We start from the raw sequence: 14,054 nt of genomic DNA, 5'->3' as shown, positions 1-14,054 counted from the left end.
ATTCAGCTAATTGAGACACTGATCAATCTTGCTGAACGTGCAGATATGCCTAGACTGAGAATACCCTGAAGCAGGGGCTTCCTTTTTTCTACAGAAATTGAATGCAGGAGAAGCTCAGTGAATGGGACAGGTGGAGTAATGAGCCACATGCCACAATGAATACTAAGGTCGATGGCAGAGATCCCAGGTGATCCTGCCAAAGCTGGGCGTGGAGACCTTCCCTCCAGGAGTGTCCTTACCTCTGTCCATTTGCTCTAATTGCTGTGGAAGAGTCTGGGAGCACAAAGTGGCTCCTGAGGGTGGTTTCTACCGATGCTGAGTAAAGGTCTCCTTATTCAGACCATTCACACCATCATGGTTATCCCAGTCTGTAACATCTTTTTGTACAGTTCTTCTGTGTATTCTTGCCACCTCTTAATATCCTCTTCTTTTGTTAGATCCATACCGTTTCTGTCCTTCATTGTGCCCATCTTTGCATGAAATGTTCCCTTGGTATCATTTATCTCCTATTCTTATATTTAATATGGATCAAAACCCCATAATTGAGATTAAGCAGAAGATATTAAGAAGAGGTGGCAAGAATACACGGAAAAGCTATAAAAAAAAAGATCTTAAATATCCGGATAACCGCAATGGTGTGGTCACTTACCTAGAGCCACACATCCTGAAGTGTGAAGTCAACTGGGCATTACTGCAAACAACACTAGTTGAGGTGATGGAATTTCAGCTGAACTATTTCAAATCATAAAAGATGATGCTGTTAAAGTGCTGCATTCAATATGCCAGCAAATTTGGAGTGCCCACAGGACTGGAAAACATCAGTTTTCAATCTCATCCCCCAAAAGAGCAATGCCAAAGAATATTCAAACCACCACACAACTGCACTCATTTCACATGCTAGCAAGGTAACGCTCAAAATCCTTCAAGCCAGGCCTCACAGTATGTGAATCAAGAACTTCCAGATGTACAAACTGGATTTATAAAATGCAGAGGAACCAGAGATCAAATTGCCAACATCAGCTGCATCATAGAAAAAGCAAGGGAATTCCAGAAAAACATCTATTTTTCTTCATTAACTATGCTGAAGCCTTTGACTGTGTGGACCACAACAAATCGGAAAATTCTTGAAGAGACGATAAAACCAGACCACCTTACCTGCTTCCTGAGAAACCTGTATGCAACATGCACCAGTTAGAACTACCCATGGAACAACAGACTGGTTCAAAATTGGGAAAGCAGTACCTCAAGGCTATATATTGTTACCTTGCTTATTTAACTTCCATGTAGAAAACATCACGTGAAATGCCAGGCTGAATGAATCACTGGAATTGAGCTAGAATTGAGACTGCTGGGAGAAATATCAATAACAAAGCTAGTGGAAGTGATGGAGTTCCAGTTGAGCTATTTAAAATCCTAAAAGATGATGCTGTGAAAGTGCTACACTCAATATGCCAGCAAATATGGAAAACTCAGCAGTGGCCACAAGACTGGAAAAGGTCAGTTTTCATTCCAATCCCAAAGAAAGGCAATGCCAAAGAATGCTCAAACTACTGCACAATTGCACTCATCTCACACGCTAGTAAAGTAATGCTTAAAATTCTCCAAAAGTCAGGCTTCAGCAATACGTGAACCGTGAACTTCCAGATGTTCAAGCTGGTTTTAGAAAAGGCAAAGGAAACAGAGATCAAATTGCCAACATCCGATGGATCATCAAAAAAGCAAGAGAGTACCAGAAAAACATCTATCTCTGCTTCATTGACTATGCCAAAGCCTTTGACTGTGTGGATCACAATAAACTGTGGGAAATTCTGAAGGAGATGGGAATACCAGACCATCTCACCTGTCTCTTGAGAAACCTGTATGCAGGTCAGGAAGCAACAGTTAGAACTGGACATGGAACAACAGACTGGTCCCAAACAGTAAAAGGAGTACGTCAAGGCTGTATATTGTCATCCTGCTTATTTAACTTATATGCAGAGTACATCACGAGAAACGCTGGGCTGGAGGAAGCACAAGCTGGAATCAAGATTGCCGGGAGAAATATCAACAACCTCAGATATGCAGATGACACCACCCTTATGGCAGAAAGTGAAGAACTAAAGAGCCTCTTGATGAAAGTGAAAGTGGAGAGTGAAAAAGCTGACTTAAAACTCAACATTCAAAAAACTAAGATTATGGGGTCCAGTCCCATCACTTCATGGCAAATAGATAGGGAAAACATGGAAACCACGACAGACTTTATTTCCTGGGCTCCAAAATCACTGTGGATGGTGACTGCAGTGATGAAATTAAAAGATGCTTGCTCCTTGAAGACAGCATATTAAAAAGCAGACACTTCACTTTGCCTACATAGGTCCGTATAGGCAAAGTATGCATTTTCCAGTAGTCATGTCTGGGTGTGAGAGTTGGACCATAAAGAAGGCTGAGCACCAAAGAATTGATGCTTTCGTACTCTGGTGCTAGAGAAGACTCTTGAGAGTCCCTTGGACTGCAAGGAGATCAAACCAGTCAATCCTAAAGGAAATCAACCCTGAATACTCACTGGAAGTGCTTATGCTGAAGTTGAAGCTCCAATACTTTGGCCACCTGATTCAAAGAGCCGACTCTTTGTAAAAGATCCTGATCTGCAAAAGACTGAGGGCAGGAGGAGAAGGTGGCAACAGAGGATGAGATTGTTGAATGGCATCATTGACTCAATGGACATGAGTTTGAGCAAACTTAGGAAGATAGTTAAGGACAGGAAAGCCTGGCATGCTGCAGTACAGGTTGCAAAGAGTCGGACATGACTGAGCAACTGAACAACAACAATTTAAATAATTCAAAGAATATGCATAAGTATTTCGCAGCCTTTTATTTATTTTTTGATGTATATTTTTATTTTATTTTTCAAACTTTAAACTTCTAATTTTGTATCAGGGTTTAGCCAATTAACAATGTTGTGGCATTTTCAGTTGAACAGTGAGGGGGCTCAGCCATACGTATATATGTATCCATTCTCCCCCAAACCCCTGTCTCATCCAGGCTGCCACGTAACATTGAGCAGGGTTCCATATGCTATACAGTAGGTCCTTGTCACTTATTAATTTTGAATAGAGCAGTGTGTACATCGGAGAAGGTAATGGCACCCCACTCCAGTACTCTTGCCTGGAAAATCCCATGGACGGAGGAGCCTGGTAGGCTACAGTCCATGGGGTCGCTGAGAGTCGGACATGACTGAGCGACTTCACTTTCACTTTTCCCTTTCATGCACTGGAGAAGGAAATGGCAACCCACTCCAGTATTCTTGCCTGGAGAATCCTGGGGACAGCAGAGCCTGCCGGGCTGCCGTCTATGGGGTCTCACAGAGTCGGACACAACTGAAGCGACTTAGCAGCAGCAGCAGCAGCAGCAGCAGCAGCAGCAGTAGTGTGTACACGGACCTTCCCAAACTCCCTTACTATCCCTTCCCCTGGCAATGACAGTTTTCTAAGTCTGTGAGTCTCTTTCTGTTTTGTAACTAAGTTCATTTGTATCATTTCTTTTTAGATTCCATATATAAGGGATGTCATAGATAGTCTCCTTCTCTGTCTGAAACTTACTTCACTCAGTATGACACTCTCTAGGTCCATCCATGTCTGCAAATGGAATTATCTCATTCTTTTTAATGGCTTTCTCAGCCTTTTAAATCCATTATCTTTTGATAAACAAAATTTACATACCTACTCTGTAAGTTGTATTATGAAACATTAATTGCATTTTCCAAATACTTTTAACCTGTAGTCAGTCTTGTTAAGAATCATGCATGAGGATTATCTCTACTAAAGATAAAACAAGCTGACCCTGGGACAGTGAAAGAGTTCAGTGTTGTTTGAGAGCAGCAGATGTCAAGTTATCAAAGATCCTACTTAAACCAGTTCCCAGGTTAGAAGTTTAGGAAGAAAAATAATGCCATCTTTCAAACAAATATGAAACAAAGTCTTTCCCAACAAACACCTGAGTGCTAAATGCAGCCTGTGCAATAGCACATATCTTTGGCTATGTTCACATAGTAAACCATAGAAACACACTGGCCTTGATGGCTACCTGTGGACAGTGTTGACTTAGTATAGCCATGGGTAGCTTCTTTGGTCTCCAGGACTTTGGAGCTGTTTACCATGCGCCCAGAGTCCAGGAAGGACACGCCCAGTGCAATGAAACATTATCAACCGTGAAAGAGAAAATACGGTCATCATTCACCAACCTCTCTTGAGAGTCCTCTTACCTCCCTCATCGCCCACGCTGCACTGCTCAGATGCAAACCTCTTTGTCGTATTAATTTCAATACTCAGCTCCCTCTGCTCCTACTGCTTTGTGTTTGTATCTTTTATCTGACTGGGGGAGGGCCTTGAAGACCACTTTTTTTCAGTCTTACACCATTCCTCACAATACGGGGAATGACTGACTGGCTATGACAACTGTGATAGTCTTCTGAACTAAAGAGTAGTAATTCATTCTAGAATCAGTCCTGGGCCTTAAAAATGGGTCTTCAACAAATTCTATGGCCTCAGGCTGACTGAGAACAACTCAGCACCTTCATAACCAATTTGCGTAAAGGAAGGGTCCCCTTAACTTCTACAGCAATTTTTTTTTTTTTGGCCATCCCACCTAACTTGTAGGATTTCAGTTCCCTGACCATGGACTGAACCTGGGACTTTGAAGCAAAAGTCTGAAATCCTAACCACTAGGCCACCAGAAGATGTCCTACAGAAAATTGTTAAAACAATTTCTGTCAAGGCCATACTCAGTTACTTGGGTTTCCTAAATTGAAGGCAGGAAGAGAAGGGGGTGACACAGGATGAGATGGTTGGATGGCATCATCAACTCAATGGACATGAGTCTGAGCAAACTCCAGGAGATAGCGAGGGCAGGGAAGACTGGCATGCTGCAGTCCATGGGATTCCAAAGAGCTGGACACAACCTAGCAAATGAACAACAGCAACTGTCTCTATATTATAGGGTCGGCTTAATCTAAGTGTACCCATGGTTTACTGGGCAAAAGAAAAGAAGAGATATATCTATCCAAGACATAATTTCTCAATATTCACTAAAATGTTTTCCCAATAAGTATCTACCCTGTGTCAGACACCGACATGGGGACTAGGTAAGTGTTATAAAGATGAGAAGGGGATTTCCACCCTCCAGCCTTGCCATTCTCTGTAGCAGATACAGTATAAATTCTGCTGTCCCTAATCCTTAACCCTATGTTTTTTAGAGAAACCTGTGTAGAATAGGGAGGTGGATGTGTTGTTGCTATCACTGCTCTTCACTGATACAAGTAATGTTACAGAACATCTGGAAAATAGAGAAAAGAATATCCACAATCCCACCATCAAAGGCAACTACTATTAATATTTTTACATAATTTACTCTAGACTTTTGATTATCTAGGTATACATAATTCTGTATTCCTTTTCTATGTAGCTTGTTTTATAACCATCATTCTTTAATAATTTTAGAATAATTCAACAAGAGATTATCACTATTTGCTTATGTCTTCTTTGGACAGCTATTAAGTAGTAAAGTTGGGCAGGGCTGTGAACCCACATGGGCTGCCCTCCAAAGATTTGAAATCACAAGACACAGCTCCATTCTCCAACCCCATCTCATAACACTCTCTACTTTTGACATGCTGATCTTCTTTGAGTTCTTCAAACATACTACACTCTCTTGTTAGGAATTATTAGGAATGGAAACCAGACAAAGCGACAGAAATAGAAAACTGACAGCTCTTGGGAACCAAGGGAAAATTTATGGCTGAAAATATTCTTTAGTCACAGCTGGTTTAACGATTTCATGTAAACTGTGTCAATAACCTGAAGATAGATTGCTATGTGCTCTTATGGGTCCTTTCTCTTCTGAGCATTAGCCCCACCTCACCACCCCTGTCCTCTCCCAACTGGACTTAACAAGTAAAACACAAAGCTCAGATAAGCTACGCTGACCACTGCAGCCACCACATACAATGCCACATGCCCTAGATCCTGGACATAAACCACGACAAAGTACATGCTGATGGAACAGATGATAAGGACCATAATACCACCTACAATTCTCAAGCCTCTGTCAAAGAATCAGCACAATTATTGGTGGACTAGTCTAACCTGTCCACAAACAGAAAAAGATACTGTGTCACTTGGGGTCACAGGACAGGAGTAAGCAGCATTTCAAAATAAAATGAAAAGTGCTTCTTATGTCCCAGATTAGATTAAGTGAGCAAAAATTACACAATGATAGGGAGAAAGAAGAAGAAGAAAAAAAAAAAAATCAAATAATCTGTATTATTTAAGTCCCTAAAAATGCAACAAGCCCTACAAGTGAAAAAATCATGAGTCCCTAGAGATGCAACAAGTCATTTCAAATACCCCATGTCCTTTAGAGATGTATATTGAAAGTATTGGCTTATGCCTCTCTCATCAAGATCATTTAACATGGATTTAAGATGCTTTAACCTTCAGTGGCTGAAGTTGAAGAGTTAAAGCACTAAAAGTTGAAAAAGTTTCCCCAGAAACAAAAAATGTGCTTGCCCTCCTTTGTTATACTCACCATCTCTATTTTTTTCTTTAATTTTTTAAAATTGACATATAGTTGATTTACAGTGTTGTGTTTATTTATTTTTAATTTTTGGTCACACCCTGTTGGTCCCTGTGGGACCTTAGTTCCCTGACCTGGGATTGAACCGGCACCCTCTGCACAGGAAGGCAGAGTCTCAACCACTGGACACCAGGGAAGTCCCCAGCAGTCTCTATATTCTAAGTCAGAGATTGAGGGGGCAGCTCTAGCAGTCACCTCCTAAAGCACATCGCTGTCCTATGACTTATTTTCTGACAGGCCTGTTTGTTGCAGACACCATTGCCCTACACTGTTGCAGACTGGCAGAGCAGAGACCAGAACCTGCCCCATGACTTGAGGGTTCGGCAAACTGCGCCCTCGTGACTGTCCTAAAAAGCACACGTAACAGACATACTTGGGGCTAGACTTGTTCTCTGTTCTGCTTCACTGCCTGCCCCTGTGTCCGTCCCCACAGAAACAAAACAAGATGTTCCTGATAAACAGCAGAGTCTTAACTTTACTCCCTCTTTATCAAATTCCCCAGTATAGCTATTCCTTAATGATCTCAATGATATTAAGAATGATCTTGATGATATTAAGAAGAGGTGGCAAGAATACACAGAAGAACTGTACAAAAAAGATCTTCATGACCCAGATAATCACGATGGTGTGAACACTCACCTAGAGCCAGACATCCTGGAACGTGAAGTCAAGTGGGCCTTAGGAACCATCACTACGAACAAAACTAGTGGAGGTGATGGAATTCCAGTTGCGCTATTTCAAATCCTAAAAGATGATTCTATGAAAGTGCTGCAGTCAATATGCCAGCAAATTTGGAAAACTCAGCAGTGGCCACAGGACTGGAAAAGGTCAGTTTTCATTCCAATCCCAAAGAAAGGCAATGCCAAAGAATGCTCAAACCACCGCACGGTTGCACTCACACGCTAGTAAAGTAATGCTCAAAATTCTCCAAGCCAGGCTTCAGCAGTACGTGAACCGTGAACTGCCTGACGTTCAAACTGGATTTAGAAAAGGCAGAGGAAGCAGAGATCAAATTGCCAATATCCGCTGGATCATCGAAAAAGCAAGAGAGTTCCAGAAAAACATCTATTTCTGCTTTATTGACTATGCCAAAGCCTTTGACTGTGTGGATCACAATAAACTGTGGAAAATTCTGAAAGAGATGGGAATACCAGACCATCTGACCTGTCTTTTGAGAAACCTGTATGCAGGTCAGGAAGCAACAGTTAGAACTGGACATGGAACAACAGACTGGTTCCAAATAGAACAAGGAGTACGTCAAGGCTGTATATTGTCATCCTGCTTATTTAACTTATATGCAGAGTACATCATGAGAAATGCTGGGCTGGAAGATGCACAAGCTGGAATCAAGATTGCTGGGAGAAATATCAATAACCTCAGATATGCAGATGATACCACCTTTATGGCAGAAAGTGAAGAAGAACTAAAGAGCCTCTTGATGAAAGTAAAAGAGGAGAGTGAAAAAGTTGGCTTAAAGCTCAACATTCAGAAAACTAAGATCATGGCATCTGGTCCCATTACTTCATGGGAAATAGATAGGGAAACAATGGAAACAATGACAGACTTTATTTTGGGGGGTTCCAAAATCACTGCAGATGGTGACTGCAGCCATGAAATTAAAAGACACTTGCTCCTTGGAAGAAAAGTTATGACCAACCTAGGCAGCATATTAAAAAGCAGAGACATTACTTTGCCAACAAAGGTCAGTCTAGTCAAAGCTATGGTTTTTCCAGTGGTCATGTATGGATGTGAGAGTTGGACTATAAAGAAAGCTGAGCGCTGAAGAATTGATGCTTTTGAACTGTGGTGTTGGAGAAGACTCTTGAGGGTCCCTTGGGCTGCAAGGAGATCCAACCAGTCCATCCTAAAGGAAATCAGTCCTGAATATTCATCGGAAGGACTGATGCTGAAGCTGAAACTCCAATATTTTGGCCACCTAATGCGAAGAACTGACTCATTTGAAAAGACCCTGATGCTGGGAAAGATTGAAGGCAGGAGGAGAAGGTGACAACAGAGGATGAGATGGTTGGATGGCACACATGGACATGTGTTTGAGTAAACTCCGGGAGTTGGTGATGTACAGGGAGGCCTGGCGTGCTGCAGTCCATGGGGTTGCAAAGAGTTGGGCACGATGAAGCAACTGAACTGAACAGAACTGAATGATCTCATGTGACTTCTGCCAATCAAAGTGCGGGCTGAAAGGAGCCATTTTGTCTTCCTGCCATGGAGAGCAGGAGGGCCCCCTGACTCCCAGCTTGCCAAATTATATGTGTCCCTCTTTTCATTATGCACTTGTCCCTGTTTCAGGTCTTTATCCCCAACTGTGCTGGACTCGGCACCACACATCTTAAGAAGTACACTCACAATCCATTGGCAAATTCGCTCATCACCAGCTGCAAGCTCGCAAACGTGAGGTCGGTTATGAGAGCAAGTGGAAGGGGCAAAAGAAAAAACTAAGATCAATTGGGCTATGGGGAATCCTTGTAACACCCCAGCGAGCAGGACTGTTAGCAAAAGGAAACCAGGGACCCTGCCTCATCTACTCTGTTGATGATAAAGGAAACAAAGAGAGCAATGCAGGATTCATCTGTTTTTACAGACTGCAACTCCTCTCCTAACCCTCACCAAGGCTGTTCTGTTGTTCTGATGGCCAACTTGGGACCAGGGAGTCTAGTCTGGAAAGTCCTAGAAAATCTAGTCACTTTTGAGCTAGGAATCCCTGCAGAACTTCCTTGGACACTAGTCTTTCCTACATCCTTATTTCTTTAAAATTGGCTCAGTACTGAATTTGGGTTTTGTAAACACACACTGTCTTTTATAAAAAAGGGACAAAAATTTTGTTTAAAACGCTAATGAAAAAAAGACAAACAGCTAATGATCAGCCTGTTGTAATACTTGCCTCTTGGCCAAACCTGAGGGCTGTAATAGTGATGAGAAAACCAAAAAATGCTTCTAGCTTCTGCAAACCTAAAGGGAAGAATGTAGCAGTGAGTTCACAGAAAGCAGATTTCCCTGTAAGTCACATGATGGAACTTTCAGTGACCCCTCCGTTCCCACTGTCCTTACCATATTTGTCCAAAGAGAGAAATATAAGGGTGTCTGCAATGGTGATAAGAACTCCATCTCATAGAGGATTTCTAGGTCAGAGATTAAAAAGGGAGAGTAAAGAAAAGAAAAGAAACATTAAGAAAAAGACTCTCTTCCCAACAGCTCTCTAGATATATGACCTTTGGAGGAGCAAGGACCTGAGGAAAAGGGAACAGTGGTAAGGAGGCCAGGCCTTGGGTGTTTTAGGATCACAGCAGTAAGTAAAGTAATAACATTCATTGAAACTTTATCTACTATTACAGACATTCAGGACACAAAGCTGAAAAGTATGTGTCGTATCTCTCAAGGAGTTCACTTGACAAGTGGGATAAACTGACATACAAATTAATTATAATATACATTGCTGTACACTGGATAACACAGATATGCATGACCAAACATGAGAACATGGGAGATAAAGAGCCTACGTCTGCCAGAAGGGAAGAAGGTGGCTCCAGAAAGGTTCCACAGAAAAAATAATACTTGAGTTGAATTTTGAAAATTGAAAATGACTTGGGTTTTTGTTTTTATGTTGTTGTTGTTGTTAGTTGCTAAGTCATGTCCAACTCTTTGGTGACCCAATGGACTAAAGCCCACCAGGCTCCTCTGTCCATAGGATTTTCCAGGCAGGAATACTGGAGTGGGTTGCAATTTCCATCTCCAGGAGATTGTCCTGACTCAGGGACTGAACCTGTATCTCCTGCTTGGCAGGCAGATTCTTTACCACTGAGCCAGCTGGGAAGGACTTTTGTTTTTATACTTGCTTTGAAATCTCGCAAAACACTGATTACTTTCTAGAGAAAAAGACCCTCACCTTCCTAAAGACAGGAGATTGATGGCAATAGCTGAGCCAATAACTTCTTGTATATCTACACCAATGATAGCCAGCTCCACCATCAGCCACAGAAGGATTCGTGGAACCTAAACATCCAACAGCAGAAAGACATGGTTCTAGTTAGTCATTTCTAAGAACTTCCCCCATAGCTTGGAATTCACATTTTGGCAGTGATCCAATCACAGTCTTTTATTAAGCCTTAGGTCTAGACATAAAGGACCAGAACTCAGCTGCACTTGGCCCCCTGCAGGACAGGGCAAGGCTGGTATTTGTGGCAGAGCCTGTGAGTCAGGGTCAGGGCACCAGCTGATGCCAATTTCTTCTCCTTCTGTTTTACTTGACAGAAGAATGTAATTTCCATTCATTATTTCCACTTAGTTTTTGGTCTGAAAACAATCCTGAAAGTGTTAGGGGAAAATGAGGATGCTAAGATGGTCAAAATATTGCTCAGGAGAGAATAAAAATACTACAGAAGAAAATATCTATCCTGACTATAGGTGAAGAGACAAAACAAACATGAAAAGGTTGGAGTCATCCTTAATGTAGTAATGCATAAGTAAGTAAAAAAAGACAGATATGCAAAGGGACTCGGGGCAAAGTGTTGGAATTGGGTGTCCTATAATAAAATCTGGGAACTAATCTGGTCAAATAATCGAACAGAAAGAAATTTAGTAGTGCTTGCTCACTGAGGCCAGGGGAGAAAAAAAAACAACCTTCAATTATCTACTACCCAAAAAATATATCACAAAAAACAACCACTAAGCTACATGAAGAAAGAGAAGATAAAACAAACTATAAATTACCAAGTTTTTTTGTTTTTAGAGGCATATAAGAAGAAAAGCAGGTAAGGATACTCTCTCTCACAGCCAGGAAAAGAGATTGAACATTTAGGACAAACTGGAGGTAGTTTAGTACCTATCTAAAGATTAAGTCAGTTTAAATCTGTCTTCCAGGCATTGTTGTCGTTGTTCAGCCCCTCAGTGGTGTCTGACTCTTTTGCGGCCCCATGGACTGCAGCACACCAGGCTTCCCTGTTCTTTACCAACTCCTGGAGCGTGCTCAAACTCATGTCCATCGAGTTGGTGATGCCATCCAACCATGTCATCCTCTGTCATCCCCTTCTTCTCCTGCCTTCAATCTTTCCCAGCATCGGGGAAACATGGTTTAGCAGCAAGAGGAGCTATAGAATTTCCCTTGGGATTCCCAGCCCTCAAGGCCATGATCCCCAGTCACTAAGCTCTACATCAGGTTTCAACACTAATCTCACAAATGGTCTCCCCCTACTTTCACGCTTCTATTGTATTGCCCTGTGAAAGTCACTCAGTCGTGTCTGACTCTTTGCGATCCCATGGACTATACAGTCCATGGAATTTTCCAGGCCAGAATACTGGAGTGGATAGCCGTTCCCTTCTCCAGGGGATCTTCCCAACCCAAGGATCAAACTCAGGACTCCCACATTGCCGGCAGATTCTTTACCAGATGAACCACCAGGGAAGCCCTCACACTTCTATTGCCACTTGCCAATTTTTAGAATCATCTTCTTCTAAAATTACTGGTGTCTACGGCTTAATATATAACATCCCTAGACTAGCCGGACTGATAACCTAAAATCTTAACTTTTAGAAGGAAATTGTCAGGCTAATGGGACACTCCTCTCTCCACCCCCCACCCATTATTTGTAGGATTTATGCAAAAGATCAACCTTGGATGTTATATCTCAATCAGATTCCCCTAAAAATGGGTAACTTGCAAAATCCTGCCATATTTCAGGCTAAAATCTGAAGTTTCAGGGAAACCACCAAACAGGAACCTTTTGCCACCTAAGACCTGCAGTGAAGAGCTTGGGGAGGGCGAGGTGTCATCTTCAAGACAGGAGGGCTCATCGCAGACTAATCACCAGTGTTTCCCTTGTCTGAATGGAGCAGGTCTCCATGGTATTGATGCTGGGAGACAGGAGATGGCGACAATTTTTGATGGAACAGAGGACAAGAAGGACAATATGGTAAATTTCTGTTACTGGCTTAAGCCTAATTCCAAACAAAAATGAGTCAATAACACAAAGCTGTAAATTACCATCTGGCATCTTCTGTTCAGGACCCAACACCATGGTGGATACCTGAGTGCCTGAGTTCATAGAATAGGATTCTGGAAAGGAGAGAAGAGAGGGAGAGGAATTAGCAAGAACAAATTAAAACAAGTTTCACAGTCAGCATTCTATGACTCTATGACTGAACCCCTACTATGTGAAAAGAATAATTGTTCTACTGAATTAGATAACCTTGGAAATAATCACAGTTTTCAGACTATGATTAGGAGATGTTTAAGAGAAAAAATATAAAAGTCTTAATCATATTTTTGCTGGCAAGACTTCAAAACAAAACTGAAATAAAAGGTATTTCAGGGAAGTGGGCAAGTAGTTTTTAATAAGCGTCGACGGGAGACAGTGAGGGCCAGTGACACCTGGCGTGCTGCAGTGCATGGGGTCACAAAGAGTCAGACATGGATTAGCAAGTGAACAACACAACAAAAGCATCCACACAGTGGCTTCGAGGCAATCCCCCAGTCTCTGCCTTTGCCTCCAGATTAACCCAAATATTTAAAAGACTGACTTCCCACCATTCTGATGGGTTTCTAAGGACAGAGATCTTTAACTCTCTTTGATCTAACAATTGAAGCTCATATTTCAAGATTCTGGGTGGGGGGGAAGCAGCTCATGAGCACACTGGTAGAAGAGGGCCACTGTTTCGCAGCCTCACCTTTCCCTGAACAGAGACTTCGGCTATAAGGTCTCATTCAGGTCTCATTTCCCAACACTTCAACAATTGAGAGAAAAATGAATGACCAGCCCCCCCTCCCCGCCCTCCCCCCCCCCCCCCGAGGCACCAGGAGGACGAGGCACAGTCCACAGTCCACCTGCACTTCTCTCCATCGGCAACAAGCAGCCTGGGGAGGGAGAGCGTGAGGACGACTGGGGAAAGTTTAACTGGGGGTTAGAGCGGGGATATTGGTAAGTCCATTGGGTCACAGACCTATGGCCTATTCTCCAGTCAACCCCACCAATAAGGCTAATTTTTTCTTTTTTAATTTTGGTCTACTGATTAAGGAATCTACTTCTCAGTTAAGTCCAAAATTTGAAGGGGAAAGGTAGGAATATTGTTAACCACCTCCCCTTGAACCCCAATAACTCTCCTACTAAAAAACTGAGGAAGCCTCCCCTTCTCTATCCTTTAGTAGTCTTTTTCCACTCATGCACCATTATTGCTCCTGTGTGAACAGTGCTCTACTTTCTTTTTTAGATATTCCAGCGACATATTCTGGGGCTTCCCTGGTGGCTTAGCCGAAAAGAATCCTTTTGTCAACGCAAGAGACTTGGGTTTGAGTCCTGGTCGGGAAGATCCCCTGGAGAGGGAAATGGCAACCCACTCCAGTATTCTTGACTGGGAAATCCCATGGACAGAGGAGTCTGGCAGGAAACAGTCCATGGGGTCTCAACTTGGACATGACTTAATGACTAAAACAACAA

General features: G+C 42.3%; 1 protein-coding gene and 1 long non-coding RNA gene across 2 annotated transcripts in view; both read right to left on the bottom strand.

The window, feature by feature from the left end:
* LOC145546222 (natural resistance-associated macrophage protein 2-like) overlaps nucleotides 1-14,054 on the bottom strand; it is an 86,794-nt gene that overhangs the window by 39,235 nt on the left and 33,505 nt on the right. Inside the window, exon 2 of the mRNA XM_081592453.1 lies at nucleotides 12,605-12,676. Coding sequence (XP_081448579.1) covers nucleotides 12,605-12,665 — 61 coding nt within the window. The 5' untranslated portion in view covers nucleotides 12,666-12,676. The remainder of the gene's footprint in view (nucleotides 1-12,604; nucleotides 12,677-14,054) is intronic.
* LOC145546236 (uncharacterized) lies at nucleotides 6,622-10,617 on the bottom strand. Its single transcript, XR_014082687.1, has 3 exons — nucleotides 10,511-10,617; nucleotides 9,676-9,746; nucleotides 6,622-9,576 (listed from the first exon to the last, which is right to left on the bottom strand). It is a non-coding gene; the product is annotated as an uncharacterized LOC145546236 (long non-coding RNA).

The sequence above is a fragment of the Giraffa tippelskirchi genome, chromosome 4, assembly GCF_054371585.1.
Source record: "Giraffa tippelskirchi isolate mGirTip1 chromosome 4, T2T-mGirTip1v1.2.pri, whole genome shotgun sequence".
Lineage (NCBI taxonomy): Eukaryota > Metazoa > Chordata > Mammalia > Artiodactyla > Giraffidae > Giraffa > Giraffa tippelskirchi.
Note: the sequence above shows the minus strand (reverse complement) of the source record. Positions and strands in the feature narration are given on the sequence as shown.